We start from the raw sequence: 22,489 nt of genomic DNA, 5'->3' as shown, positions 1-22,489 counted from the left end.
GTAAACATACTATAATATGTAATAGTATAATTCATGTATGGTCTGTTTATCAGAGTTCCATAATTAAGTGTATCTATTGTGGCAAGGTAATGGTAAACTCAATAAAAGAGTTTAAAAAGGAGCCTGGACGTGTTTCTTGAAAGCAATAATATTACAAGTTATGGATATTAGATTAATAGGGACAGAACGTTGATCCAGGGATTTATTCTGATTGCCATATTTGGAGTCGGGAAGGAATTTTCCCCCTGGTATGGGGCAATTGGCATCTGCTTCATAAGGGTTTTTTGCCTTCCTCTGGATCAACACAGTAGGGACACTATGTATATAGGTTGAACTTGATGGACTTTGGTCTTTTTTCAACCTTATGAACTATGTTACTATGTAAGGTAACGCAGTCTGTGTATATCAGTAGCAGGTTGGAACGCTCATTATTCCCAGCATGAGGGGGTTAATTGCTGGGAGGTCAGCAGGTGGAAACGATTAACCTGCACAGGTCAGGTGGAAACGATTAACCTGTTGTTTAAAGGTTGGTCATTAGAGGCATTAGTTGTCTGGAAACAGGCAGAGAGGCAGTCAAGCCAGAGGCCCTCAGATGTTATTAAAAGGGACGGTCCAAAAACACTGTGTTGTGCTGCTATTGGTTTTATGACTGGGACTGGATTAGCTGGCCGGTTAGTTAGTGAGGTAAGAACCTTGTATAGTTAGTCTCCAAGATGGAGTAGGATTTGTTTTTTGTTTTGGTTTATTTATACTGTGAAGTGCAACACTGTGGACCATACAAAGCTGCAATAAACCACATTTTGGAGTTTCTTGTTTTGATCCGGCCATCCTGCCACACTATGTATGTATGTACTCGTTCTTGTGTGTACATGTGTAATGTAAGAGATAGATAGGTATAGATATATAGATAAAGCACTTTCAAAGGATGGTCAGGACCTCGAGTGCTGACCATCCTTTGAAAGTGCTTTATATGGAAACTGCTGGTTACTAGCACCAGGCTTTGGGAAACTTGGAATGGTGTGCAATGGACTTTGTGAGTAAATGGATATAGATAGATATATATATATAGGTATATAGATATACACTCCCTCGCCACTTTAATTAGGTACACCTTGTTAGTACCGGTTGACTTAGTTTCTACAAGGTGCTGGAAACATTCCTCAGAGATTTTGGTCTATATGGACATGGATGGAATCACGCAGTTGTGTAGATTTGTAGGCTGCACATCCATGATGCGAATCTCCCGTTCCGACACATCACAAAGGTGCTCTATTGGATTGAGATCTGGTCACTGTGGAGGCCATTAAACTCATTTTCATGTTCAAGACATCAGTTTGAGATGTGAGTTTTGTGTCATGGTGCATTATTCTGCTGGAAGTAGCCATCAGAAGATAGGTACACTGTGGTCCTAAAGGGATGGACATGGTCAGCAACAATACTCGGGTTGGCTGTCGCATTTGGAGGATTCTCAATTAGTACTAAGTGACCCAAAGTGCGCCAAGAAAATGTCCCCCACACCATTACACCACCAGCCTGAACAGTTGATATATGGCAGGATGGGTTCATGTTTACACCAAAGTCTGGCCCTGCCATCTGAATGCGGTAGCTGGAATCAAGACTCATCAGACCAGGCAACGTTGTTCCGATCTTCCATTGTCCAATTTTGGTGAGCCTGTGTGAATTGTAGCCTCTGTTTCCTGTTCTTAGTTGAGGGGTGTGGCACCTGGTCTTCTGCTGCTGTAGCCCATCTGCTTCAAGGTTCGACGTGTTGTGTGTTCAGAGATGGTATTCTGCATACCTTGGTTGTAAAGAGTCTTTATTTGAGTTACTGTTACCTTTCTGCCATCTCGAACCAGTCTGCCCATTCTCCTCTGACATCAACAAGGCATTTTTGTCCACACAACTGCAGCTCACTGGATACTTTCTCTTTTTCTGACTATTCTCTGTAAGCCCTAGAGATGTTTTTTTGTGTGTGTGTCAAAATCCCAGTAGATCAGCAGTTTCTGAAACACTCAGACCAGCCTGTCTGGCACCATCAACCATGCCACATTCAAAGTCACTTAAATCCACTTTTCTTCCCAATTCTGATGCTCGGTTTGAACTTCAGCACGTTGTCTTGACTATGTCTACATGCCTTAATGTGACTGGCTGATTAGTTATTTGAAGCACTTGAACAGGTATACCTTATTAGGTATACTTGTTCAAGCGCTTCAAAGTGGCCAGTGAGTCTATATATAGCTTACATGAGTTTACACAAACATTTAAACACACTCTTTCACTCTTTCAGAATCTGTTTTCCATTACACCTATTTACATTTGTTTACCCACTTGCATCAGCATACACCTCATTTATTATCTTTTATGTAGCAGCAACAATTTACACGGGGGTTTTTACAGTACATACGTCAAAGGTTATGACAAAACTAAGACAATGTATACATTAGATAAAGAGGGCCCTGCTTGTAAATATTTTATGCATGTACGTACAAATTTATATGTATTATACAAACACACACACATTTATATACAAACACATGTATCTTTAGTCTAATATTTTAGTCCATGGTTGAAACTTGAGCCTATTTATATACATACGTATTTTTTCTCTTTAGACTTGCTTATTATAAATGACATATTATTGAGGGAAAAGGGCACAGACCTTTGTCAGCATGTGGGAAGAAGCAAGCCCTGATGGAGTGAGGCAGTGGCTCAGTGGTGTGCCAAGAGCATATAGATATAGTTGTAGTTTTATTTGCAGCTTTTTGAGATCAGTTTTATCTGCAGTTTAACTAAATTGTGTTTTTTTTATTATCTTCATCAGGTGCAACAGCTTCAAGTAATGATCCTTGGCCTAATAGCTCTCCTGTTACACATTCTGGTAATCACCATGCTGATCCTTGGGCACCTTCTACTTTTTCCGACCCATGGAGAGGATCATCTTTGAAACCAAGTGCAAATGGAGGTGTGGGTATGTGGTAGATTGACACTCTGGTTATATCTGTAGAATCCTATACAGGCAGGTCTGGATTAATCAAGGGGGCATTGCTCCAGGGCCCCAGAGTGGTAAGGGGATCTGAGCATCTCATCATGTACTGACTTGATTTATAGTAGCTTCCACTGCTATTATAAACTCTGCTTCCTGTGACCTCTGGATTTATGTAAGGGAGTGTAAGGCACTAGGAGAGATGGGCTAGCTCTACAGCAGTCATGTATTATATATATATTAGGGCTGAAACAACTAATCGATAAAATCGATAATAATCGATAATGAAAATCGTTGTCAACGATTTTCATTATCGATTAATCGGATCGATTTTTATCGATTATAAAAAGAGGTTTTTTTCAGAGCAAATGCTCTGAAAAACTCCTCTCCTTATATAATCCGACCTCAAACAGAGATCGGATTATAACACCGGAATCCAGACCCCCCGCGACGCTGCAGGAGACCTGGATTCCCCTCACTGTCGGCCGGTCTCTCACTTCCGTCTCTCTCCCCCTCCCATCTGCCCCCCCCCCCCTCCCATACATCACTCTGCCTCTCTACCCGGCACCGTTACTGAAGGCACTTTTCCTGCAGCTTCATAGAAGCCTCAGTGTAAGTGAAGGTGAGTAACGGAGTCTGTCTGTGCGATGCAGACACTCACAGGCTGACAGAGAATCATCCTCTCTGTCATCCGGTGAGGGTCTGCATCGCACAGACTCCGTTACTGCCCTTCACTTACACTGTGGCTTCTATGAAGCTGCAGTGAAAGTGCCTTCAGTAACGGAGCCGGGTAGAGAGGCAGAGCGGTGTATGGGAGGGGGGAGGAGTCAGAGGGGTGTATGGGAGCCACCCTCCAGTACACCACTCTGGCTCCTCCCCCTCTCATACGCCACTCTGCCTCTCTACCCGGCTCCCTGGTGTCTTGTCAGAAACGGAGGTTCACAGGAGGCAGAGTGGAGTATGGGAGGGGGGAGGGGGCAAAGTGATGTATGGGAGGGGGAGGAGCCAACGTGATGTATGGGAGGAGGCAGAGTGGAGTATGGGAGGAGCCAGAGTGGAGTATGGGAGGGGGAGGACCCAAAGTGATGTATGGGAGGGGAGGAGGCAGTGGTATATGGGAGGGGGAGGAGGCAAAGTGATGTATGGGAGGGGAGGAGCCAAAGTGATGTATGGGCGGGGGAGGAGGCAGAGTGGTGTATGGGAGGGGGGAGGAGGCAGAGTGGAGTATGAGAGGGGGAGGAGCCAGAGTGGTGTTTGGGAGGGGGAGGAGCCAGAGTGGTGTATGGGAGGGGAGGAGCCAGAGTGGTGTATGGGGGGGGAGCCAGAGTGGTGTATGGGGGGTATTATGAATTTTTAGGGCATATAGGGGGTATAAGGCATATGGATATTAGGCATATCAGGGGGGCATAAACATATCTGAGGGTAAAAGGTATATCAGGGGGCTCAGTGGCATATAGAGGGTATAAGACATCGATATTAGGCATATCAGGGGGGCATAAAACAAATCTGGTGGTAAAAGGTATATCAGGGGGCTCAGTTGCATATCACTGGCATATAAGGAGTATAAGGCATATCAGGGGCACAGTGGCATATCAGGGGGCACAGTGGAATCTGGCATATAAGAGGGATAAGGCATATATGGGGGCAGAGTGGCAAGCTGGGGGTCAGATGTGCATAACTGGGGACAGTTTGGTAAATAAAAAAATTTAAACAAGGCTTTTTTCTCAGTTTTTATTAAATATGAAAAATAGTTAACATATGAATTAATATTTACTAATAACTTTGTATTAAAACCTAGTTTGAGAAACACCGTGTTTGGGTTCTTGTAGCTTTTATTATTATGTCAGTAAAATAAGAAGGTGAATAGAGAGAGGCCATTGCAATAAAGAGATGAAAGTGTAAATTGTACGTTTTTTATTGCAATTTTTCTTCAATTTAAAATAATGTATTTTTTTATCCGATTAATCGATTAATCGACAAAATAATCGGCCAACTAATCGATTATTAAAATAATCGTTAGTTGCAGCCCTAATATATATATATATATATATATATATATATATATATATATATATATAGATAGATATATAGATGTGTGTGTGTGTGTGTGTGTGTGTATATATATATATATATATATGTGTGTGTATATATATAGATAAATAGATAGATATATATAGAGAGAGATATAGATATAGATATTAGCTAATAAATTCAATGCACAGTCTGCTCATCTCTCCCAGAATGCTTGTGCATCTAGACAGGAAGAGTGAGTACACAATGTAGCCTAAAGCCCTCTCACAGCCCAACCTTTTCTCTCCTTCAATATTACATTGGCATGTGTGACACAGGTCACAGGTTGAAGGCCTCAGACAACAATGACATTTATTGCAGGTCAGTTTAGAGGATCTTACTTACATAGTTATTCTTACACACTGTTGTGTGGTAGCTGTTACATTGTGTTGTGCCCAAATTTGTTTTTTTGCAAAATGTCTCGATATGAGTTTCTTAAACCGGAATTTAGTGCCTCTTGCCACAATCCTATCCACTTTCACAAATAAATTGAACTTCATAGGCTACCCTCATCCTATCTTATGTTGCAATATGGTTTGCAAATCTATAGTGACCAAGCTTTAGATTAGGTAGGATATAAGGTGATGCCAACATTTAATATTAATGAAATAATTAACAAATGTAGAGGAATTTGCAACAGTTTTTGTATTTCACATTAACAATTAATAGTTTGTGCTTGTATCTGTGTTGAAAAATAGCTGATCAAAAGGAAAAAGGGATCTTTTTTGTAGAAGTGCCCCAGGGTCCAGAACTCCTTAATCTAGTACTGTAATCTATTCTGTTTATTTAAAGGCCAGGCATCCACATCTGTTTCAGAAATTGGTGACAGATGGTTTACTGTACTTATTTACTTATTTGACTTACCGTAATTGCTCGATTATAAGACGACCCCCCAAAATCTGAATATTAATTTAGGAAAAAAAGAAAAAGCCAGAATATAAGATGACCCTATAGGAAAAAAGTTTTACCAGTAAATGTTAATTCATGTAAACTATTAAATTTTTTAATAAGAGCTATGATTTGAGAAAAATATTTTTTTGTTTTTATTTCCTTGTATTTTCCAACCTGCCCCCCAGTTACACACATCTGCCCCCAGGCTTGCCACTCCAATATGGCACTGTGGCCCATGATATGCCTTTTAACCCTCTATATGCCACTGTGCCCCATGATATGCCTTTTAACCCCCTGTGTGCCACTCTGCCTCCAGAAATGCATTATACCCCTTTATGCCACTCTGGCATTTAGGGGGTTGAAAGGCATATTATGGGGCAGAGTGGCATATAGGGGAGGTATACGGCATTTCAGGAGGCAGAGTGGCGTTAAGGGGGTTAAACGGCATTTCATAGAGCACTCTGCCTCCAGAAATGCCCTATGCCCCCATTTAACCCCCCCCCCCCCCCCCACACACACACACTTACCGGGGCAGCAGTCTTCCTTCTGTCTCCCCCCCACACACACACAAACAAACACACACACACAAACACACACACACAAACACACACACACAAACACACACACACACACACACACACCAGTGCTTCCAATTTCCTGCTTTATGCCGGGGCAGCGGGTTGACGTCCACGCGATCCGCGTAGACAACTTACGCTGCAGCCGGAAGGAGGTGTGGCTAGCAGCGGAGGTTGTCTGCGACCTTCCCCGTCTGTCAGAGATCAGAGTTCCCCGCGCCGGTGAAAAGCCATAGCGCCCTTAAGCATATGTCCTACGTTATCCATCAAAATGTCCTCCTGTGAAAAAATATGCTTTATATGGTTAACCAGCTGATGGTATCTCTCTTGGTCCAAATTAGAGCTAGCCTAGATTCACTTCAGCTGTAACAGGGAGTAGGGGGTGGTTGTTGCTAATATGCACTTCAGGGTGGTATGATGTGACACTCTTTGGGAGATTGTTAGAGTTTCTAAGTGCCACTTGTTAATAGAACCCAACCTTGACCCCAGGCAGAAAAAGTGCTCCTTTGCTATTCATCTGCAGCGTATTGTTGATACTGGATGTATAGCACTCTTTCATTTTTTATGGGACGAATGCTCTAAGGGCCTGTGAGCATCTCACATTCCGAGATAACGTTTGGAGCGACACCATACCTTTTTTATAATTCCTCCTCATTTACATTTCTGTTTTCCTTTTTTGTTACGGTTATATATATATATATATATATATATATATATATATATAATCAGTTCATCTGGAAAGTTACTTATCATAATATGCATTCTAATATGCAGTCTTTCTTCTTCTGTAGTATACAATCTTGAGGCAGCATAAACTTTTTGGCAGATCTGGAATGTCAGCAATTGTATAATAATGTCTCTAGGGGACTCTGATATTGGTTTGGGTGTTCTATACACCCTTTCTATGATGTTTTCACTTTGCGCTTCCTTAATGCCCATGTCTTGGAACAAAATTAAAAGCGTAGAAATTAAGTCTTTCACATTGATCTGTTCTGTTAGACCTCTTAATTTGAAAGTTTTTGCATCGGGCCCTATCTTCAGCATCAGCCAATTTATCTTCCATTAGAGAGATTTTGTTTTCTAATAGTTTTATGTTGTCTTTGCTGTGATCTTGTTCAAACTCCACCTTTTCAATTTTTTGCTCTACTATTTTTAGGCGTTCACCTATATTGGTTATATCTGTTTTGATGCCAGCAAAATGTTTTTTTTTTTTTAATTCTTGTTTAATTTGTGATAACTGCTGATCCGCACATGACTGAATACACGGCTGCTTTCCCTTCTGGGTAATAGTATAGGTAAGAAAAGTGAGACCATTTTTTTTTTATCTTTTCAATCCGGATCATTCTTCCTCTCCTTCCTTCCTTCCTTTTTTTTTTTTTTTTTCTTCTTCGGCGCCTCTTCTTTGTGACATCTTGGCCTTATTGTGCCCTTTATACACTTCCTTTTTCTTCCTTTGTACTTTTTTATAGTACTATTGTTTAATGAATTTATGGGAATATATGTTAGCAGCGCTTTCTGTTAAAAATGTTCCTCTCTTATTTCCTTCCCTTTCCTCCTTCATTCCCTTTTTTCTTTTCTCTCTCTTTATGTTAACACATTCGACACGGTTATGTATTTGCCAGGATACATTAGCATATAGGAATCATGAAGAGATCAGAAATACTTTCTAGAATAGAAAGAAAAAGAAAACTCACTGTTCGTAAGTTAGTAGCCTTGTCTTCTCAGAGATCCTCGGATCTAATTCCACCAGTATAATATAGCTTTAAATCATTTTATATGAGCTTACTTCTTAGACTTGTTTTCTGTTATCTGAGTTAGAGATTTATCACACTCTCAGCTCCCTGGTTTCACATGCCCACTCAGGTGTTGGTATCTCCGCCGAGCAGTTTTGCCGCTTCTAAGATGTCGAACACTCCCATAGGGACAATATTTCTCCCCATGACATGCTTGGCTATCGCGACAATCTTCGCAGGATGGTCAGAAGGGGCGATGGTGGTAAGTATAAGGGAAGGGGGGTCCAGTAAAGTGTTGCGTTTCAGTTAGGCTCCGGCTGGAGTAACTTCGACCTCCTCCTGCAAAAGCTTCACCCCTCTAGTCATCACGTCTCCCGCAGGGGGGTACATCCTCTGGTTGGCTGTTTTTTTTGGGGGGGGGTCCAAGGCTGTTTTAACACTTTTGTGGTTCTCGTGTTTAGCGGTAATTTTCTCCTCTCCCATTTAGTGAACCCAAACAAGAAGAGCTTTCTTCGAATACCATTTTTTAAAATATTTAATTTCCTGTAAAAATATGGTGAAAAAAAATTTTATTTGAAAAATACATTCTACAATTTGTCGTGAGTTTAGAAAACCCAATGTTTTTCAGTTTTTTTTGTTTTGAGCAATAAGTACAAGTAGCGTTTCCCTATTTCAAAACCAATTTTTCCACATCTGGTCATTCTGCCCCATGTGCTATTTCGGGTATCTGGCTGGCCAATGAAATTTACCCCATTAAACCATATATTTTTTTAAAAACTAGACACCCCTAGGTATTTTAAATGCTGACATTTTAACCATTTCCATGCACTAATTCTACTACCACCCTTTGTCAAACTTTGGTGGTAATTTTTGTGTTTATCACACACATTGTACTTCGGATATGGATTTACAGCTCCTGGTATATGCCCCTGTCAGACACCCCAATAACTGTTCAACATCTCCCGAGACAAACACAGGTTTGTCATGTTGTTTGGGAGGTAAAATGCCACATTTGGAAAGTGCGCATTTTTTTACTTGGAACTTTGGAATCTGGTCCTATTGCCCCCATGTCCTAAGTGTGCCATCTTTGAAGCTGGCTAATTCAATTTACTCCATCGAACCAAATATTTTTGAAAACTAGACACCTCAGGGTATTTCAAATGGTGGTATTTTGACCATTTCTATGAACTGATTTTACACAAATAGTACTTCAGGTGTGGCTTTACAGCTTCTGGTGTATGTCACTGTCAAACACCCCAATATGTGTTCAGCAACATCTGTTGAGTACAGTGATACCACCCATGCATGAGTTTGGTTGTTTAGGGGGTAAAAGGCCACATTTGTTAAGTGCGCTTTTTTTTGGAGGGGCCAGTTGTGGCCCCTGATGCCGATCTCAGTGTTGCTGAATGTCTCGACATCGACACATGCCTGGTACGATCGCTTTCTTTGCTTAAACAGTGTTGCTGTAATGCCTCGATGTCGAGACATTCCGCAACACTGATATCTGCATCAGGGGCCCCGTGTGACCCCTCCCTGGGGCATCAACCTCTGCCATACCCTGTATGGTGGCAGATCTGATTGTTGATCACCTGCTAAGCTACAATGGTGTCACTGAAACGCCTCGATAGGGAGGAATTCAATGACACCGAACACCCACCCCACGATGCACTGTGACCGCTCTCTGGCGAGATGGCGGCGCCCTTTTCAAAAAAATAAACAAGCTTTCAGGAGGATCCCCCCAGATACTCCTGAGAACTCTGGCTCCCTCCATGTTGAACACAGGTACTGCATTCAACCATGCAAGTCAAATCCAGCCCAGCTTTCTAATAACAATGTGATTAGTAAAATATTGTCATTTAAAAAAAAAAAAATTATAAAAATGTGGTAACATTTAGAAATAATTATGCTGTGTTGTCACCATCAGACGAACCATCTAGTTCCAACAAAATGCATAAAAAATTCAAAAAATATTTTTTTTTCATTTTTTTTATTTTTATGAGCAATAAAATTAACGCTGTATCTTCCCAAACTTATTATATTTAAATTATGAGCATTTCACATGTGGCCTGGTGGTAGAATCTCATGCATGGAAAAGGCTAAAATACCCACATTTTAAATATCTTGGGGTGTCTAGTTATATATGGTTTGATGGGGTAAATTGAATTTTCCTGCTTCAAAGATGGCCTGCTTAGGACATGGGGGCAGTAGGACCAGATGTCAAAGTTCCAAGGTAGAAAAATGTGTACAAAATATTAGGGCTGCAACTAACTATTATTTTCATAATCGATTAGTTGGCCGATTATTTTTTCCATTAAACGGATAAAAAAATGTAAGTCTTTAATTTATTTAAAATAATTTAATAAAGTAACAGATGATGTTAAAAACAAATGGCAGAATAAAAAACTTTGATAAAAATGCATTTCTTGTTTTTATTTCCCAACCTGCCCCCCACTTATGCACATTTGAGTCCAGGCTTGCCACACTGCCACATATGCCTTATATACCCCAGTATGCCTTATATACCCCAGGATGCCTTATATACACCAGGATGCCTTATAAACACCAGGATGCCTTATAAACACCAGGATGCCTTATAAACACCAGGATGCCTTATAAACACCAGGATGCCTTATAAACACCAGGATGCCTTATAAACACCAGGATGCCTTATATACACCAGGATGCCTTATATACACCAGGATGCCTTATATACACCAGGATGCCTTATACCCCCTGATATGTCACTCCGTCCTCCCCAGGTATGCCGTATACCCCCCTGATATGCCATAGTGCACTCATAGATTTGCAAACTCGTTCAGACACAATACTTTTATAAATAAATACAGGGTTAATCTTCACTGCCCCCAGGATTTAGATTCCCGTTAGTTTGCCCCTCTTTACCTCTAACTGCACCTTAAGTTAACCATGTTAAATTAATTAAATTAGCCCTCAGTCCTCAGCATTAAATTAATCCTGAAGAGAAGACCCCATTAACCGCAACTGCCCCTAAATGAACCCTGAAGACCCCATGAACCATAACTGCCCCTAAATTAACCCTGAAGACCCCATCAACCACAACTGCCCCTAAATGAACCCTGAAGACCCCATCAACCACAACTGCCCCTAAATTAACCCTGAAGACCCATCAACCACAACTGCCCCTAAATTAACCCTAAATACCCCATCAACCACATCGTTGGCAACGATTTTCATTATCGATTATCGATTTTATCGATTAGTTTTTGCAGCCCTACAAAATATGAACAACCAGAGAAACTCATGCATGGGTGGTATCACTGTACTTGGGAGATGTTGCTAAACACATATTGGGGTGTTGTGTGACAGTGATATTTACCAGGAGCTGTAAATTCACACCTGAAGTACAATTTGTGTGATGGTAAACACAAAATAAATTACTACAAAGTTTGACAAAGGATGGTAGTAGAATTTGTGCATGGAAAGGGTTAAAATACCACATTTGAAATACCTTGGGGTGTCTTGTTTTCAAAAACATATGGTTTGATGGGGGTAAATTGTATTGGCTGGCTTCAAAGTTCTCACATGAAGCAGAATGACCAGGTTTTGAAATAACAAAATGCTACTTGCATGTATTGCCCTATACAGTGGATATAAAAAGTTTACATTCCCCTGTTAAAATGCCAGGTTCTTGTGATGTTTAAGAGTGAGACAAAGATAAATCATGTAAAGAACTTTTTCCACCTTTAATGTGACCTATAACATGAACAATTCAACTGCAAAAAAGCTGAAATCTTTAACCCCTTCAGTTCCAGGCGTTTTTGGTACCTTTTAATATTTTGTGTTTTTTTGTATTTTCTTTTTTAATGGTTAGAGGTCCTTTTTGGGATGTCACAATGACATCAGTTAGCTCACTTTATTTATTTATTTTTTTAAATCGCTAATCATTTTTTCCCTTAGTTTTGTGTTTCAACATGTGTTTCTCCTCCCTGCCATCTTCCTGCACGATCACACTGTGATCTCTATGCAAGTCCCCACAGACTTTTAAAGTGGGGGTGCGGCCTATATTCTGGGTCTAGCGCCTGGAGTCCCGGGCGCCGGGCAGGCAGCGGGGTTAGGATACAGATCCCCCGCAGCGGTGCAGGGGACCTGCATCCTACTCTCCGATACGCTCAGACAGCCTCCCCTGCAAGCACTTTCCACGGGGGGTTCCGGCAAGGGAGGTTGTCTAAGCGCATCGTGCGGACGGTAAACAACCCCCGCTGCTGGCACGTCTGCACGATGTGCTTTAAAGCACATCGTGCAGATGTCCTGGCAGCGGAGGTTGTTTACCCGCATCGCCGGTGACCGTCCGCACGATGCGTTTTACCTCTGCCCCCAAGACTTACCAGAGCAGACTCCCGGGTGTCTTGCGGGGCCGACGGGGGACATCTACGCAAGACGCGTATACAACTTCCCCGGAAGTTGTATACGCGTATTGCGTAGCTGTCCCCGCCGGCCCCGCAAGACACCTGGGAGTCTGCTCCGGAAAGTCGGGGGGGGGGGGCAGTGGCAGCATATCTAGGGGGGGGAGAGTGGCAGCATATCTAGGGGGGGAGAGTGGCAGCATATCTCGGGGGGGGGGGAGACAGAGTGGCAGCATGTTTTTTTGGTGCTTTTTTTTAAGAAAAAAACTTCTAGGGTGCGGCCTATATACGGGGGCGGCCTATATCCGAGCCAATATGGTATTTATTTGTCCAATGGAGGCAAAAAACATATTCCATTTATATTGATATTAAATTTGATTCGTTACCTCTGACCATGAAATGGATATAGTTTTTTTCCCAATTTCTAGGTATAGTTATCTTTACAGCCATAAAACTATGAAAAAGTAATTTCTGAATTTTGTTTTTAGTAGGAAGATTCATATGAAGCAAAAACTATTTTGGCCTTTCTATATCCAGGGAAAATGTCTTATTCAAGAGATTTTTTTAGTGAGTCAAGTTTACTACATTACCACCAAATTATTACCCTTTTCTTTAACCCCTTAATGACAAGACAGTTTCTTACTCGTAGTACACTTTGGAACAATGGCTTTTTTTCAGTGTTGCTGTTTAGCTGTAATTTTCTTCTTTCTCATTTTGTGCACCCACACACATTATATATTGTTTTTTCCAGGATACACGGGGCTTTCTTTAGATACTGTTATTTTTATCATATCCTCTAATTTACTATAAAAAATGATAAAATATGGTGATTTTTTTGTTAAAAAATGACTCTCTCTTTTACTCATCTGCAAAAACTAATGAAAAAACCTGCTAAATAAATTCTACTATTTGTCCTGAGTTTAGAAATACCCAATGTTTTTATGTTTGTTTTTTTTGCTTTTTGCTGCACGTTATGGGGCAATAAGTAGCAGTAGCGTTTTGCTCTTTCAAAACCATTTTTTCCCCAAAGCTGGTCATTCAGCGCATTGTGCTATTTTGGGTATCTTTGATGCCGGCCAATTAAATTTACCCCACCAAACCATATATTTTTGAAAGCTAGACATGCTGGTATTTTAACCCTTTCCATGCACTAATTCTACCACCAGCCTTTGTCAAAGTGTATGGTAGTAAACAATTCAGGTATTAATTTACCGCACCTGGTATATGTCTGTGTCAAACACCCCAATATGTGTTCCGCAAACGTCTTCTGATCGCAGAGATGCCCCACATGCATGGGTTTGTTAAGTTATTTGGGAGGTAAAAGACCACCTTTGTGAGGTGTGTATCTTTTTGCCATTTAGACATCTGATCACTCTGTGCCCACGTCCCATATTTGGGACATCTTTGAAGCCGCCCAATTCGGAGCATTCACGAGGCTATCGGGGTTGTGTTGCAACATGCCTCTATCGAAGCATGTCAGCAACACCGTTTATGCTTTGGAAGCGATTGCTTCCTAAGCTATTTTAGCCGGGCGCCATTTTTCTTCAGGGGAGGGCTTTCCTTGTGAGGCTTCCATAAACGCGGCGATGCAGCTGTTTAACAGCAGCCTGTACATGTATGGGCTTTGTCGTTTAAGGGGTTAAGACGTTGCCAAAAGAGATCTGAATTAGAACTATTTTATTATGTTTTGTAGGGACATAAAGCAAGGGTGCCAAGAGGCACCCCTGTCTGGTTCCATTTTTAATTGGAAAATTATCAGATTCCAATAGTGGACCAACCACTTTTGCCTGAGGGCTAGAATATAAACTCTGCTGTAGTTTCCTTAAAAGGTCCTACTAATCTAAATTGTTCCAAAACAGAATCCAATAATATGTGTATTTTTTTTTTGTTTTTAAAGAATCAACCCACATAATCAATCATTTGTAAAAATCAATGTTTAGTTAGGAAGTTTTTTTGTTTACTAAGTTTTGTAAGTTAAGTGCTGTGGGATTTTTTGGGAAGTGGGTAATTTTAGGTAGGAAAACCAGCAGTATGATAGTCTTGGTAAAATTCACCCTAGTTTATTTGCAGCTTATATTTGATTAATCTTTGTGTCATTGAGTCTCTGATAAAAATTTCAAGATTGAAACTTCAGAGAGGTTTGAGAGTTAAAATGTTGCATCTCACATCCAAGATTAATAATTATTTATTGGTTTATATAGTGCTCTTATATAACTTACCCTTTTCTTGTCAAATGTGTGGAGGGTTTTTTCCCACCAACTGTGGGACATATTGATCTGAAAACAACCGTATCGGGGATGCCCAATTCATATTACCCGACGCCCGGGACATGCAGTTGGCCAGATGGTTTTTGTTTCACTTAGCCCTGCTGCTTGCCAGCAGGATTCAGGTCCCACTGCATGGGTAGCACTGCGTCGTATGACCTTCTGGCGCTTCATCGTGGAAGTGTCGGGCAGAAGCAGGAGTTGTCTGCACGCATCGCACAGACATTCACCCGCTGCCCCACAAGTCTGGGAATTGGCAAGTCATATGTAGGACTGCAACAACTACACTATTCATATAAGATGCTCTGGAAAAATACCCCTCGTTTCATAATCTGACCTCTAAGATCCAGATCCCCGCGCTGCAGGGGACCTGGATTCTCTTCTCTGGCAGCCTCTGGGCTGCGATGCACGCATACAACCTGCGCTGCTACCCGACACTTCCGCCGGGGCTTCTATGATGGAGCACTGGTGTCAGTCATAGAAGCTCCGACGAAAGTGCCGGCAGCAGCAGAGGTTTGTCTGCCAGGTTGTCATCGCACAGACCTTCTTTATATCAGCCAACTAATCGACTTTTAAAATAATCATCAGTTGCAGCCCTATGGATATCCTCCATTTGCCACTGAAGCCTCTTCCCCCACGCTGTGAAGTGACATCATACCCGGCGCAATGTCCTCACGCAGCCCTGTTTTGTTTCTGGCTGCGGGCACCAGAGCTTGGAGGATGTAGTACAGGGAGCAGATTTTCCGCATTTTAGTGGATGTGAGGAGAAACTCATGAGGTGAACTCCTCAGGATTATGGGCTCTGTGTGAGGAGTGCTGTTATGCTGTTTGACATCTGCTAACATATTGTTATTAATAAAACTTTAATATAATATTATTTGGCTGTTAATACATATGCCTGGTGCATAGGGGATAAATGTATGCAAAACAAAGTATCATATTACACACCAAATGATTTAGTGGTACCAAGCATATGCATATTAACAGCTTTGATTACAATTATTTTTTGCATCTGGACAAGTATTGTCATGAGGGACAAGTAGATTGTAATTGAAATTACAGTTGAACAAGGATATAGCAATAATGATGAAACACTGTGTCAAAGTATAAATTGTAAATACCTGCATCCTTATGGGGTTATGCAGAGTTGGGGTTTGACTGTGGGGAGGCCACCTGCAACACCATAGTGTGGCTGTTACCTTGGATCACACAGTTTTTGTGCATACATGTCAGTATATTGGCTGGCAGCTACACTGTTTTCTTTACTAATGAAGTGCTCCTGTGATCCTTTTTTGCCAACCACACATTGCATACATGATTGGCACTGAACGGATTAAAGGACAAGTCTCAACGAAAACTGTTCAATGCTAAACATAACCATATAGAGAATAATATTGAAGAAAATCTGAGTTTTATTTTATTTATGTGTTTCAATAAACTTAACTTATATCTGTATTCACTTTTCCTTCACACCAGGCGAATTAGATCTCTTGGCTGGAGAAGTTGCTATATCTTGTTCTCTGGGATCCCAGAGCCCAGATGCCTTTGACATGGCAGGAGTTCATGAAGCATTGCCTGATTCCTCCAAACCCACTCGAAAAACTCCAGAGTCTTTCCTGGGGCCCAATGCTGCACTGGTAGATTTGGACTCTTTGATCTCCAAGCCTACTGTACAGAACATGAAAACATCTAACCCTTTTCTTGTCACAGGTAAGACACGGAGTAGCAAAAACAATATGCAGGGGTGCCATGTGATCACTTTTCAGAGTGATCACATTCGCTGGGTCTTTTTCATTAAAAAAAAAAAATCACTGCTGTCCCAGTGTTTCTCTTGGACCACCTTAAAAAAAATTAAATCTTTTGTTGACTGGTAGTAACTTTTTTTTTCTTGTTCTTGGGCATTTTTACAAAGTTCTTCAGATTAAGCAATTTATTTAAATCATGTTACCATAACTTGGTAGATAATGTTTCACATGCACTACAAGTCTAAAAGTATTTGGACACCTGTCACACCTGCACTATATGGACAAAGTTTTGGGACACCCAACCATTACACCAACAGGGAGTTTTATGACATCACGTTCTAAATACATAGACATTAATATGTAGGTGGTCCCCCTTTTTGCAGCTACAACAGCTTCTACTCTTCTGATTTTGTTTCTGTGGAAATTTTTGCTCATTCATCAAGTGGAGCATTTGTGAGCTCAGGCTCTGATGATGGACGAGAAGGCCTGGCTCCCAATCTCTGTTCCAGTTCATCCCAAAAGTGTTTTGGGATGAACTGGAAAAAAAACCACCCCGTACCAATATCTCTCCTCCTGCAAACTTTACAGTTGACCCAATGCAGTCAGGCAGGTAATGTTCTACTGGCTTACACCTAACACTTGGCATTGTACTTGGTGAAGTGAGACTTGCATGCAGGCACTCAACCACCTTACAACACAACTTGCACCTTGCAGTGCGCCCATCTCACACGTTTTCTATGATGTTGCTCACCAGGTGAATCACACCAGGCGTTGATGATTTGAGTCAGGCTTTGTCTGACTCATCAGAATGTGAGTTTTTTATACATTTTTTTTAAAAAAAATTGCTATATTTTATCATACAGAGTGCACTATTATTTTTTTTTTCCATGTTATTTATTCTATATAACCCATTGGGGTGAGGGTGAGTTTACTTCTGTCGCTCCGCTCACTGTTGGTGGGTTGCACCACCAATACCTGTCTTTTATCTTGTTGATGTGTGGGAGAGTGGGATTCCCACAGAGTGTTGTAGCGCATGTACACTTTTACCTATTGTTTTTTTCGATTTTGTGCATAATCTATATATATTGTGTATTACCACTTATCATTTGCGCTCTACTATACATCATTGTTTAACCACATATTCTGAAATGAATACATAAATCGATTAAAAAAAAAAAAATCCCGAAAAAGTTTAGTGCAATGGGTAGATAGTTTTACAGATTGGTAGGAACCTACTTGAAGGAGGATGAGAAGGGGTAGGTGAAGTATGTGAGCCATTCTGAAATGTGATTAAGAAAGACCAGGTGACCTTTCTGTCACCATGTATGGAACTGTTGGTGGGTTGAAGACAACTGGAGAAGAGAGAAGTAGGAGAAACAGTGCCTGAAAAGAGGCTAATACAGTAGAGTAAGGAAATCTAAACATTCATGGGATATGTATAAAGCTATTCAGAATCTAAGACAAGACTAATGGCTAACTAAGCCCTCAGTCTTTACCTCCCAGTCTTTTTCAGCTTCAAGCTTTTTTTAACTAGATTTTTTACAGTCTGAGACGATACATCTGCCAGTTCTGCGTTAGAATCCAGTTTCTCACAATTACTATTGTATATGATACTCTACACCAGTGGAAAGAGACTTTAACCTAGTGACAAAGTAGCCCCAGGAACCAGTCACATAAATGGTGGTGCTTTAGGGTCCACAACATTTATGCATTGAGTAAACTGCCAATATTAACTCGCTCTAGATTGTGAGCTTGTTTGAGCAGGGCTCCTCCTCACCTGTTTCACATTGTCTTGTCTACCAATTGTACAGTACTACGGAATTTGATGGGGCTAAATAAAAAAAATAAATAATAATTAACCCTCCTCTATAATAATAACAAATTAGGAGACAAACATTTTTATGAATACCTTTAATTCAGGCAAAAGGCTGATGATGGTGGAAGTAGCTCTCAGAAGCAGCTCATCAAGGGTGAAAAATACTTCCAAAAGTTTTTTTTTTCCTACAGATATTTTTTCTTTAGTATAATTAGAAATTAATCCCATTTTATTTGTACCTACCCTGTGATATGTGTATCTTACGTGTGTAATCTGCATGTATTGATGTGTATATTATGACAGCTACAGGGCTGAGGGCCATAAATGTTACGGATCATAAGCAAGGTCTTCTAGGTAAAATAATGATCAGGAAGAAAAGATAAGTTAACGAGAAACTTTTTCTATTCGTATATATAGAACTTTTTTATGGAAACATAATAGAAAAATGATGGGTAAATTTGTAAACATTTTTACCATTTTATTTTGAACAACAAAAAAAGTTTCAGCTACATCACTCAAACCGTAATACCACACTTTCAAATAATAAAAAATAAATAAAAAATTGGCTTTTTTGTCATTCCAGTGGGAAGAATAGGTTAGGGTAATTTATACATGTTTTACTTTGTATATTGTAACTCACTTTTATGTCTTTAAATATTATTTTTCTTTCTTCAGAAGGTAAAGATATGTTTCTTTCTTTTATCACTCACATAGATACATAGAATGTGTTGGCAGATAAGAACCGTTTGGCCCATCCTGATCACATAGGGATGCCAAGAGAATGCTACCTAATGCATAGTGCCTGCTGCAAGCTTTGGTGGATGAAGCACAATGGTCTGGGGCTGTTTTTCAGGTTTCGTGCTAGGCCCCTTAGTTCTCGTAAAGTGTAATGTTAATGGCACATCATACAAAGACGTCTTGGACAACTGCAGTCTTTCAACTTTGTGGGGAACAGCTTGGGGAAGGCCCTTTTCTATTCCAGCATGACTGTGCCCCTCGTGTAGAAAACAAGGTCTATACATACATGGGCTGATGAGTTTGGTGTGAAAGAACATGACTGGGCCACACAGAACCATGACCTCAAACCCATTAAACACCTTTAGGATGAACTGAAACAGAGATTGCAACCCAGGCCTTCTCATCCAACATCAGTGCCTGACCTCACAAATGCTCTACTGGATGAATAGGCTGTTATAGCTGCAAAGAGGGGGATCAACTACATATTTATGTCTGTATTTAGAATGCAATGTCATAACAGTTCCTGTTGGTGTAATGGTCAGGTGTCCCAATACTTTTGTCCATACATTGTGTGTATGTGTGTGTATATATGTATGTGTGTGTGTGTATATATATATATATATATATATATATATATACACACACACCCCTCCAGACCTCTAGAGCCAAAAGAGTTTACGTTTGCCCCTTTCAAAATGGCATGGAATGTTTTAAAGCAGATCTCTTGCTATAACATCTAGCATAACTATATTGTTTGTTTGTTTGTTCTGTAATATGTAAAGGTTTGGGGTATTTTTGTAATCATTTTTGCCTCTTCTGTGTGTTTCTCCCAGGTTCCATCAATACTACCACGACAAATCCATTCCAGCCCACTCAACAATCTTCTCTTACTTTGAACCAACTTCGTTGTAGCCCTGTGATGACATTAGGACAGCCTGTAACACCAGCAATCCAAACGCCTGCAACTATTCCATTTAGTTCTGTGCCTCCCATTGCTCCTGGAATCCCTCTATCAAGTGCATCACAAGTGGTTGGATTGCAGTCTGTGACTGGCTTGCCAGTTGCTGCAGTGGCTCCTGGTGTACCTGCAGTCAGTTTGTCTACAATGATGCCACAGCATTTGGTTACAAAGCCACTTGTCCCAAATTTATCAACACAAGCTGTAACGCCTACTACTACTAACCCATTCCTATTATAAGTAAAGTCATAAGATGATTTTTAGGTGTGATAACAGGAGATATAAATCAAGAATACTATCTAATACTACCAGAAAAAGTCCCACATTAATGGCGTCTTATTTACATGGAAAAACCAAATGTGTCCCTTAAACGTAACTTTTATTAGACCCAAATAACAACAAAAGTAAAACACAATATACAGTCTTTGTAAAGGAGGGTATCCTACCCAAAAACATCTAAGTTTAACTGCAGGCTTGTCTTAATAGATATCGTCTGATGTTCTCTGGTGGAAGCAAACATTACCAAAAAGAAACAATATACCAGTGTTCCCCTAATTCACTGCACAATTAATTTTAGCCAGCACCCTAACTTAGTGAAACATGCAAAACCTCACAGCACGTCAGACAGTATCTACTAGCATTCGTTTATATTAGTCTTGGGTATGGTTCCCTTTTTAGGATAGCTTTTAAGTGTTTATTGTCATTATTATTCTATTCTGTTTTTGGATCTAATTAAAGTTATGTATTCTTTGTCTTCTTTTAGGGGCCCCCACCATATTTTTCTCTTAGCATGGCTATTAATCTTTCTGGTCCCACTACATTCTTTAAAATAGTGACAGAGCTTCACCTACTACACCTGACCTCATATAAACAGCAAGATTATTTACCAAGATCATTTCTGGTAACAAATCCTTATTTACTGTGTGCTTTTTTTTTGTGCTCTCAAAAAGTATAATTTTGTCACCCAGGCCAAGAAAGTAAAACCACTGAAAAAGCAGGCCTAACTATAAAAATTGCATATGCAGATTGCTGTACATTCTTTGTACATTGATAATGTCAATGTAATTTTCAGTCATCGTTATTTCTCAATAATAATTAGCCACATATTTAAATATATGCTGGCCAGTTGTTTCCTCCTAGCTTGAGTCACTTTTGAAACTTTATAGTGCCATTATATATTTTCTTATCCGATATGCAAAATAACATTTGCTTAAACATATTTTAAAACAAAATGGCATCTACATTTAACATCAGATGTTATCCAAAAAAAGTCTTAACCAATTTTTAATAAACTTTAAAAAAAAAAAAAAAAAAACCCTCTCCCATAGGTACTTTGGCACATTAAAAAAAAAAAAAAACATTTATCCAGGAATTCTTGTCACTGCAAAACTCCAAGTGCTGGGATACAGAAATATAAAACATAGAGGAAACGTTTATGGTAGTAACATAGCCATGTATCACCATAGTCAGTGTTTCAGTCCACGATTATAATTTATGGTCTTGGTAAATGCTCCAAGTGTTGACTGAAATACTTAATCCGAAAAGACTATCTTTCAGTTTAATCAAATTTAATTTTTTGTCTTTATACTGTGGTGTGTGATCATTCCGATCATGGCAAGGGCTGAAGGTTTCAAACATTTTACACACACACACGTACACACACACACGTGTGTGTTTTTTCAAATTTGTTGTGGAGAATAATCTTGATTTTTTTTATTATTTTATTAAAATTAATCTCACTACATATATTACATTGATTTACTTTCCTATTAGAACTCAAATATGTAATACAGATAGCCATTTAATACATGGATTGTATTGCTATGGTTTTTTCCAGTTTCTAGAAAATCTTTGCCTCTTCAGTAATACCAACTGTTTAAATAAAATAAAATGGGAACACATTTCTATTAGCCTTTTCCTTCATGATTACATTATTTTAGCAAGTAGATTACTTTGTTTTAGACCACTACATTGTAATTTTTTCAGCATAAAAACCTCAATTTATTGAATAAAAATTAATGTAAAGTACTATACTAAAATATTAAATGATACGCATTACTGATTTCAAATTAGGAGTTTTTCAAATTTGGTATTCTGTGAGTTGAACTTTCTACGGGCATCTTGACACCTTTTATGCAACATTTTTACTGCAAAACATTGTCATCATCTTTTGTCCTTTCCATTATTCACAGGCCAACTGGAAGAGATTTTTGCCCAGAATATGACCAAGTATGTTAGTAATAAATATGTTTGAAAACTAGGAAAGCTTAGGTATATTTCTTGGGGCTTAATGGTGTGTTTCATGCCACAGTCTACACATTACCTTCTTTTGGC

General features: G+C 39.9%; 1 protein-coding gene across 6 annotated transcripts in view; it reads left to right on the top strand.

Annotated features, from left to right (window-relative positions):
- The window catches only part of EPN1 (epsin 1), a 181,236-nt gene extending 159,800 nt beyond the window's left edge, over positions 1-21,436 (top strand). For 4 of the 6 annotated variants that reach the window (XM_053452583.1, XM_053452582.1, XM_053452581.1 and 1 more), the window contains 3 exons: positions 2,822-2,968; positions 16,375-16,608; positions 20,031-21,436. In XM_053452583.1, the coding sequence (XP_053308558.1) occupies positions 2,822-2,968; positions 16,375-16,608; positions 20,031-20,395 (746 nt within the window). In that variant the 3' untranslated portion in view covers positions 20,396-21,436. The remainder of the gene's footprint in view (positions 1-2,821; positions 2,969-16,374; positions 16,609-20,030) is intronic. The other 2 variants (XM_053452580.1, XM_053452584.1) reach the window with 2 other exon arrangements.
- The last annotated feature ends 1,053 nt before the right edge of the window (positions 21,437-22,489 follow it).

This window comes from Spea bombifrons, chromosome 12 (assembly GCF_027358695.1).
Source record: "Spea bombifrons isolate aSpeBom1 chromosome 12, aSpeBom1.2.pri, whole genome shotgun sequence".
NCBI lineage: Eukaryota > Metazoa > Chordata > Amphibia > Anura > Pelobatidae > Spea > Spea bombifrons.
This window is presented reverse-complemented; position numbering and strand designations above follow the sequence as displayed.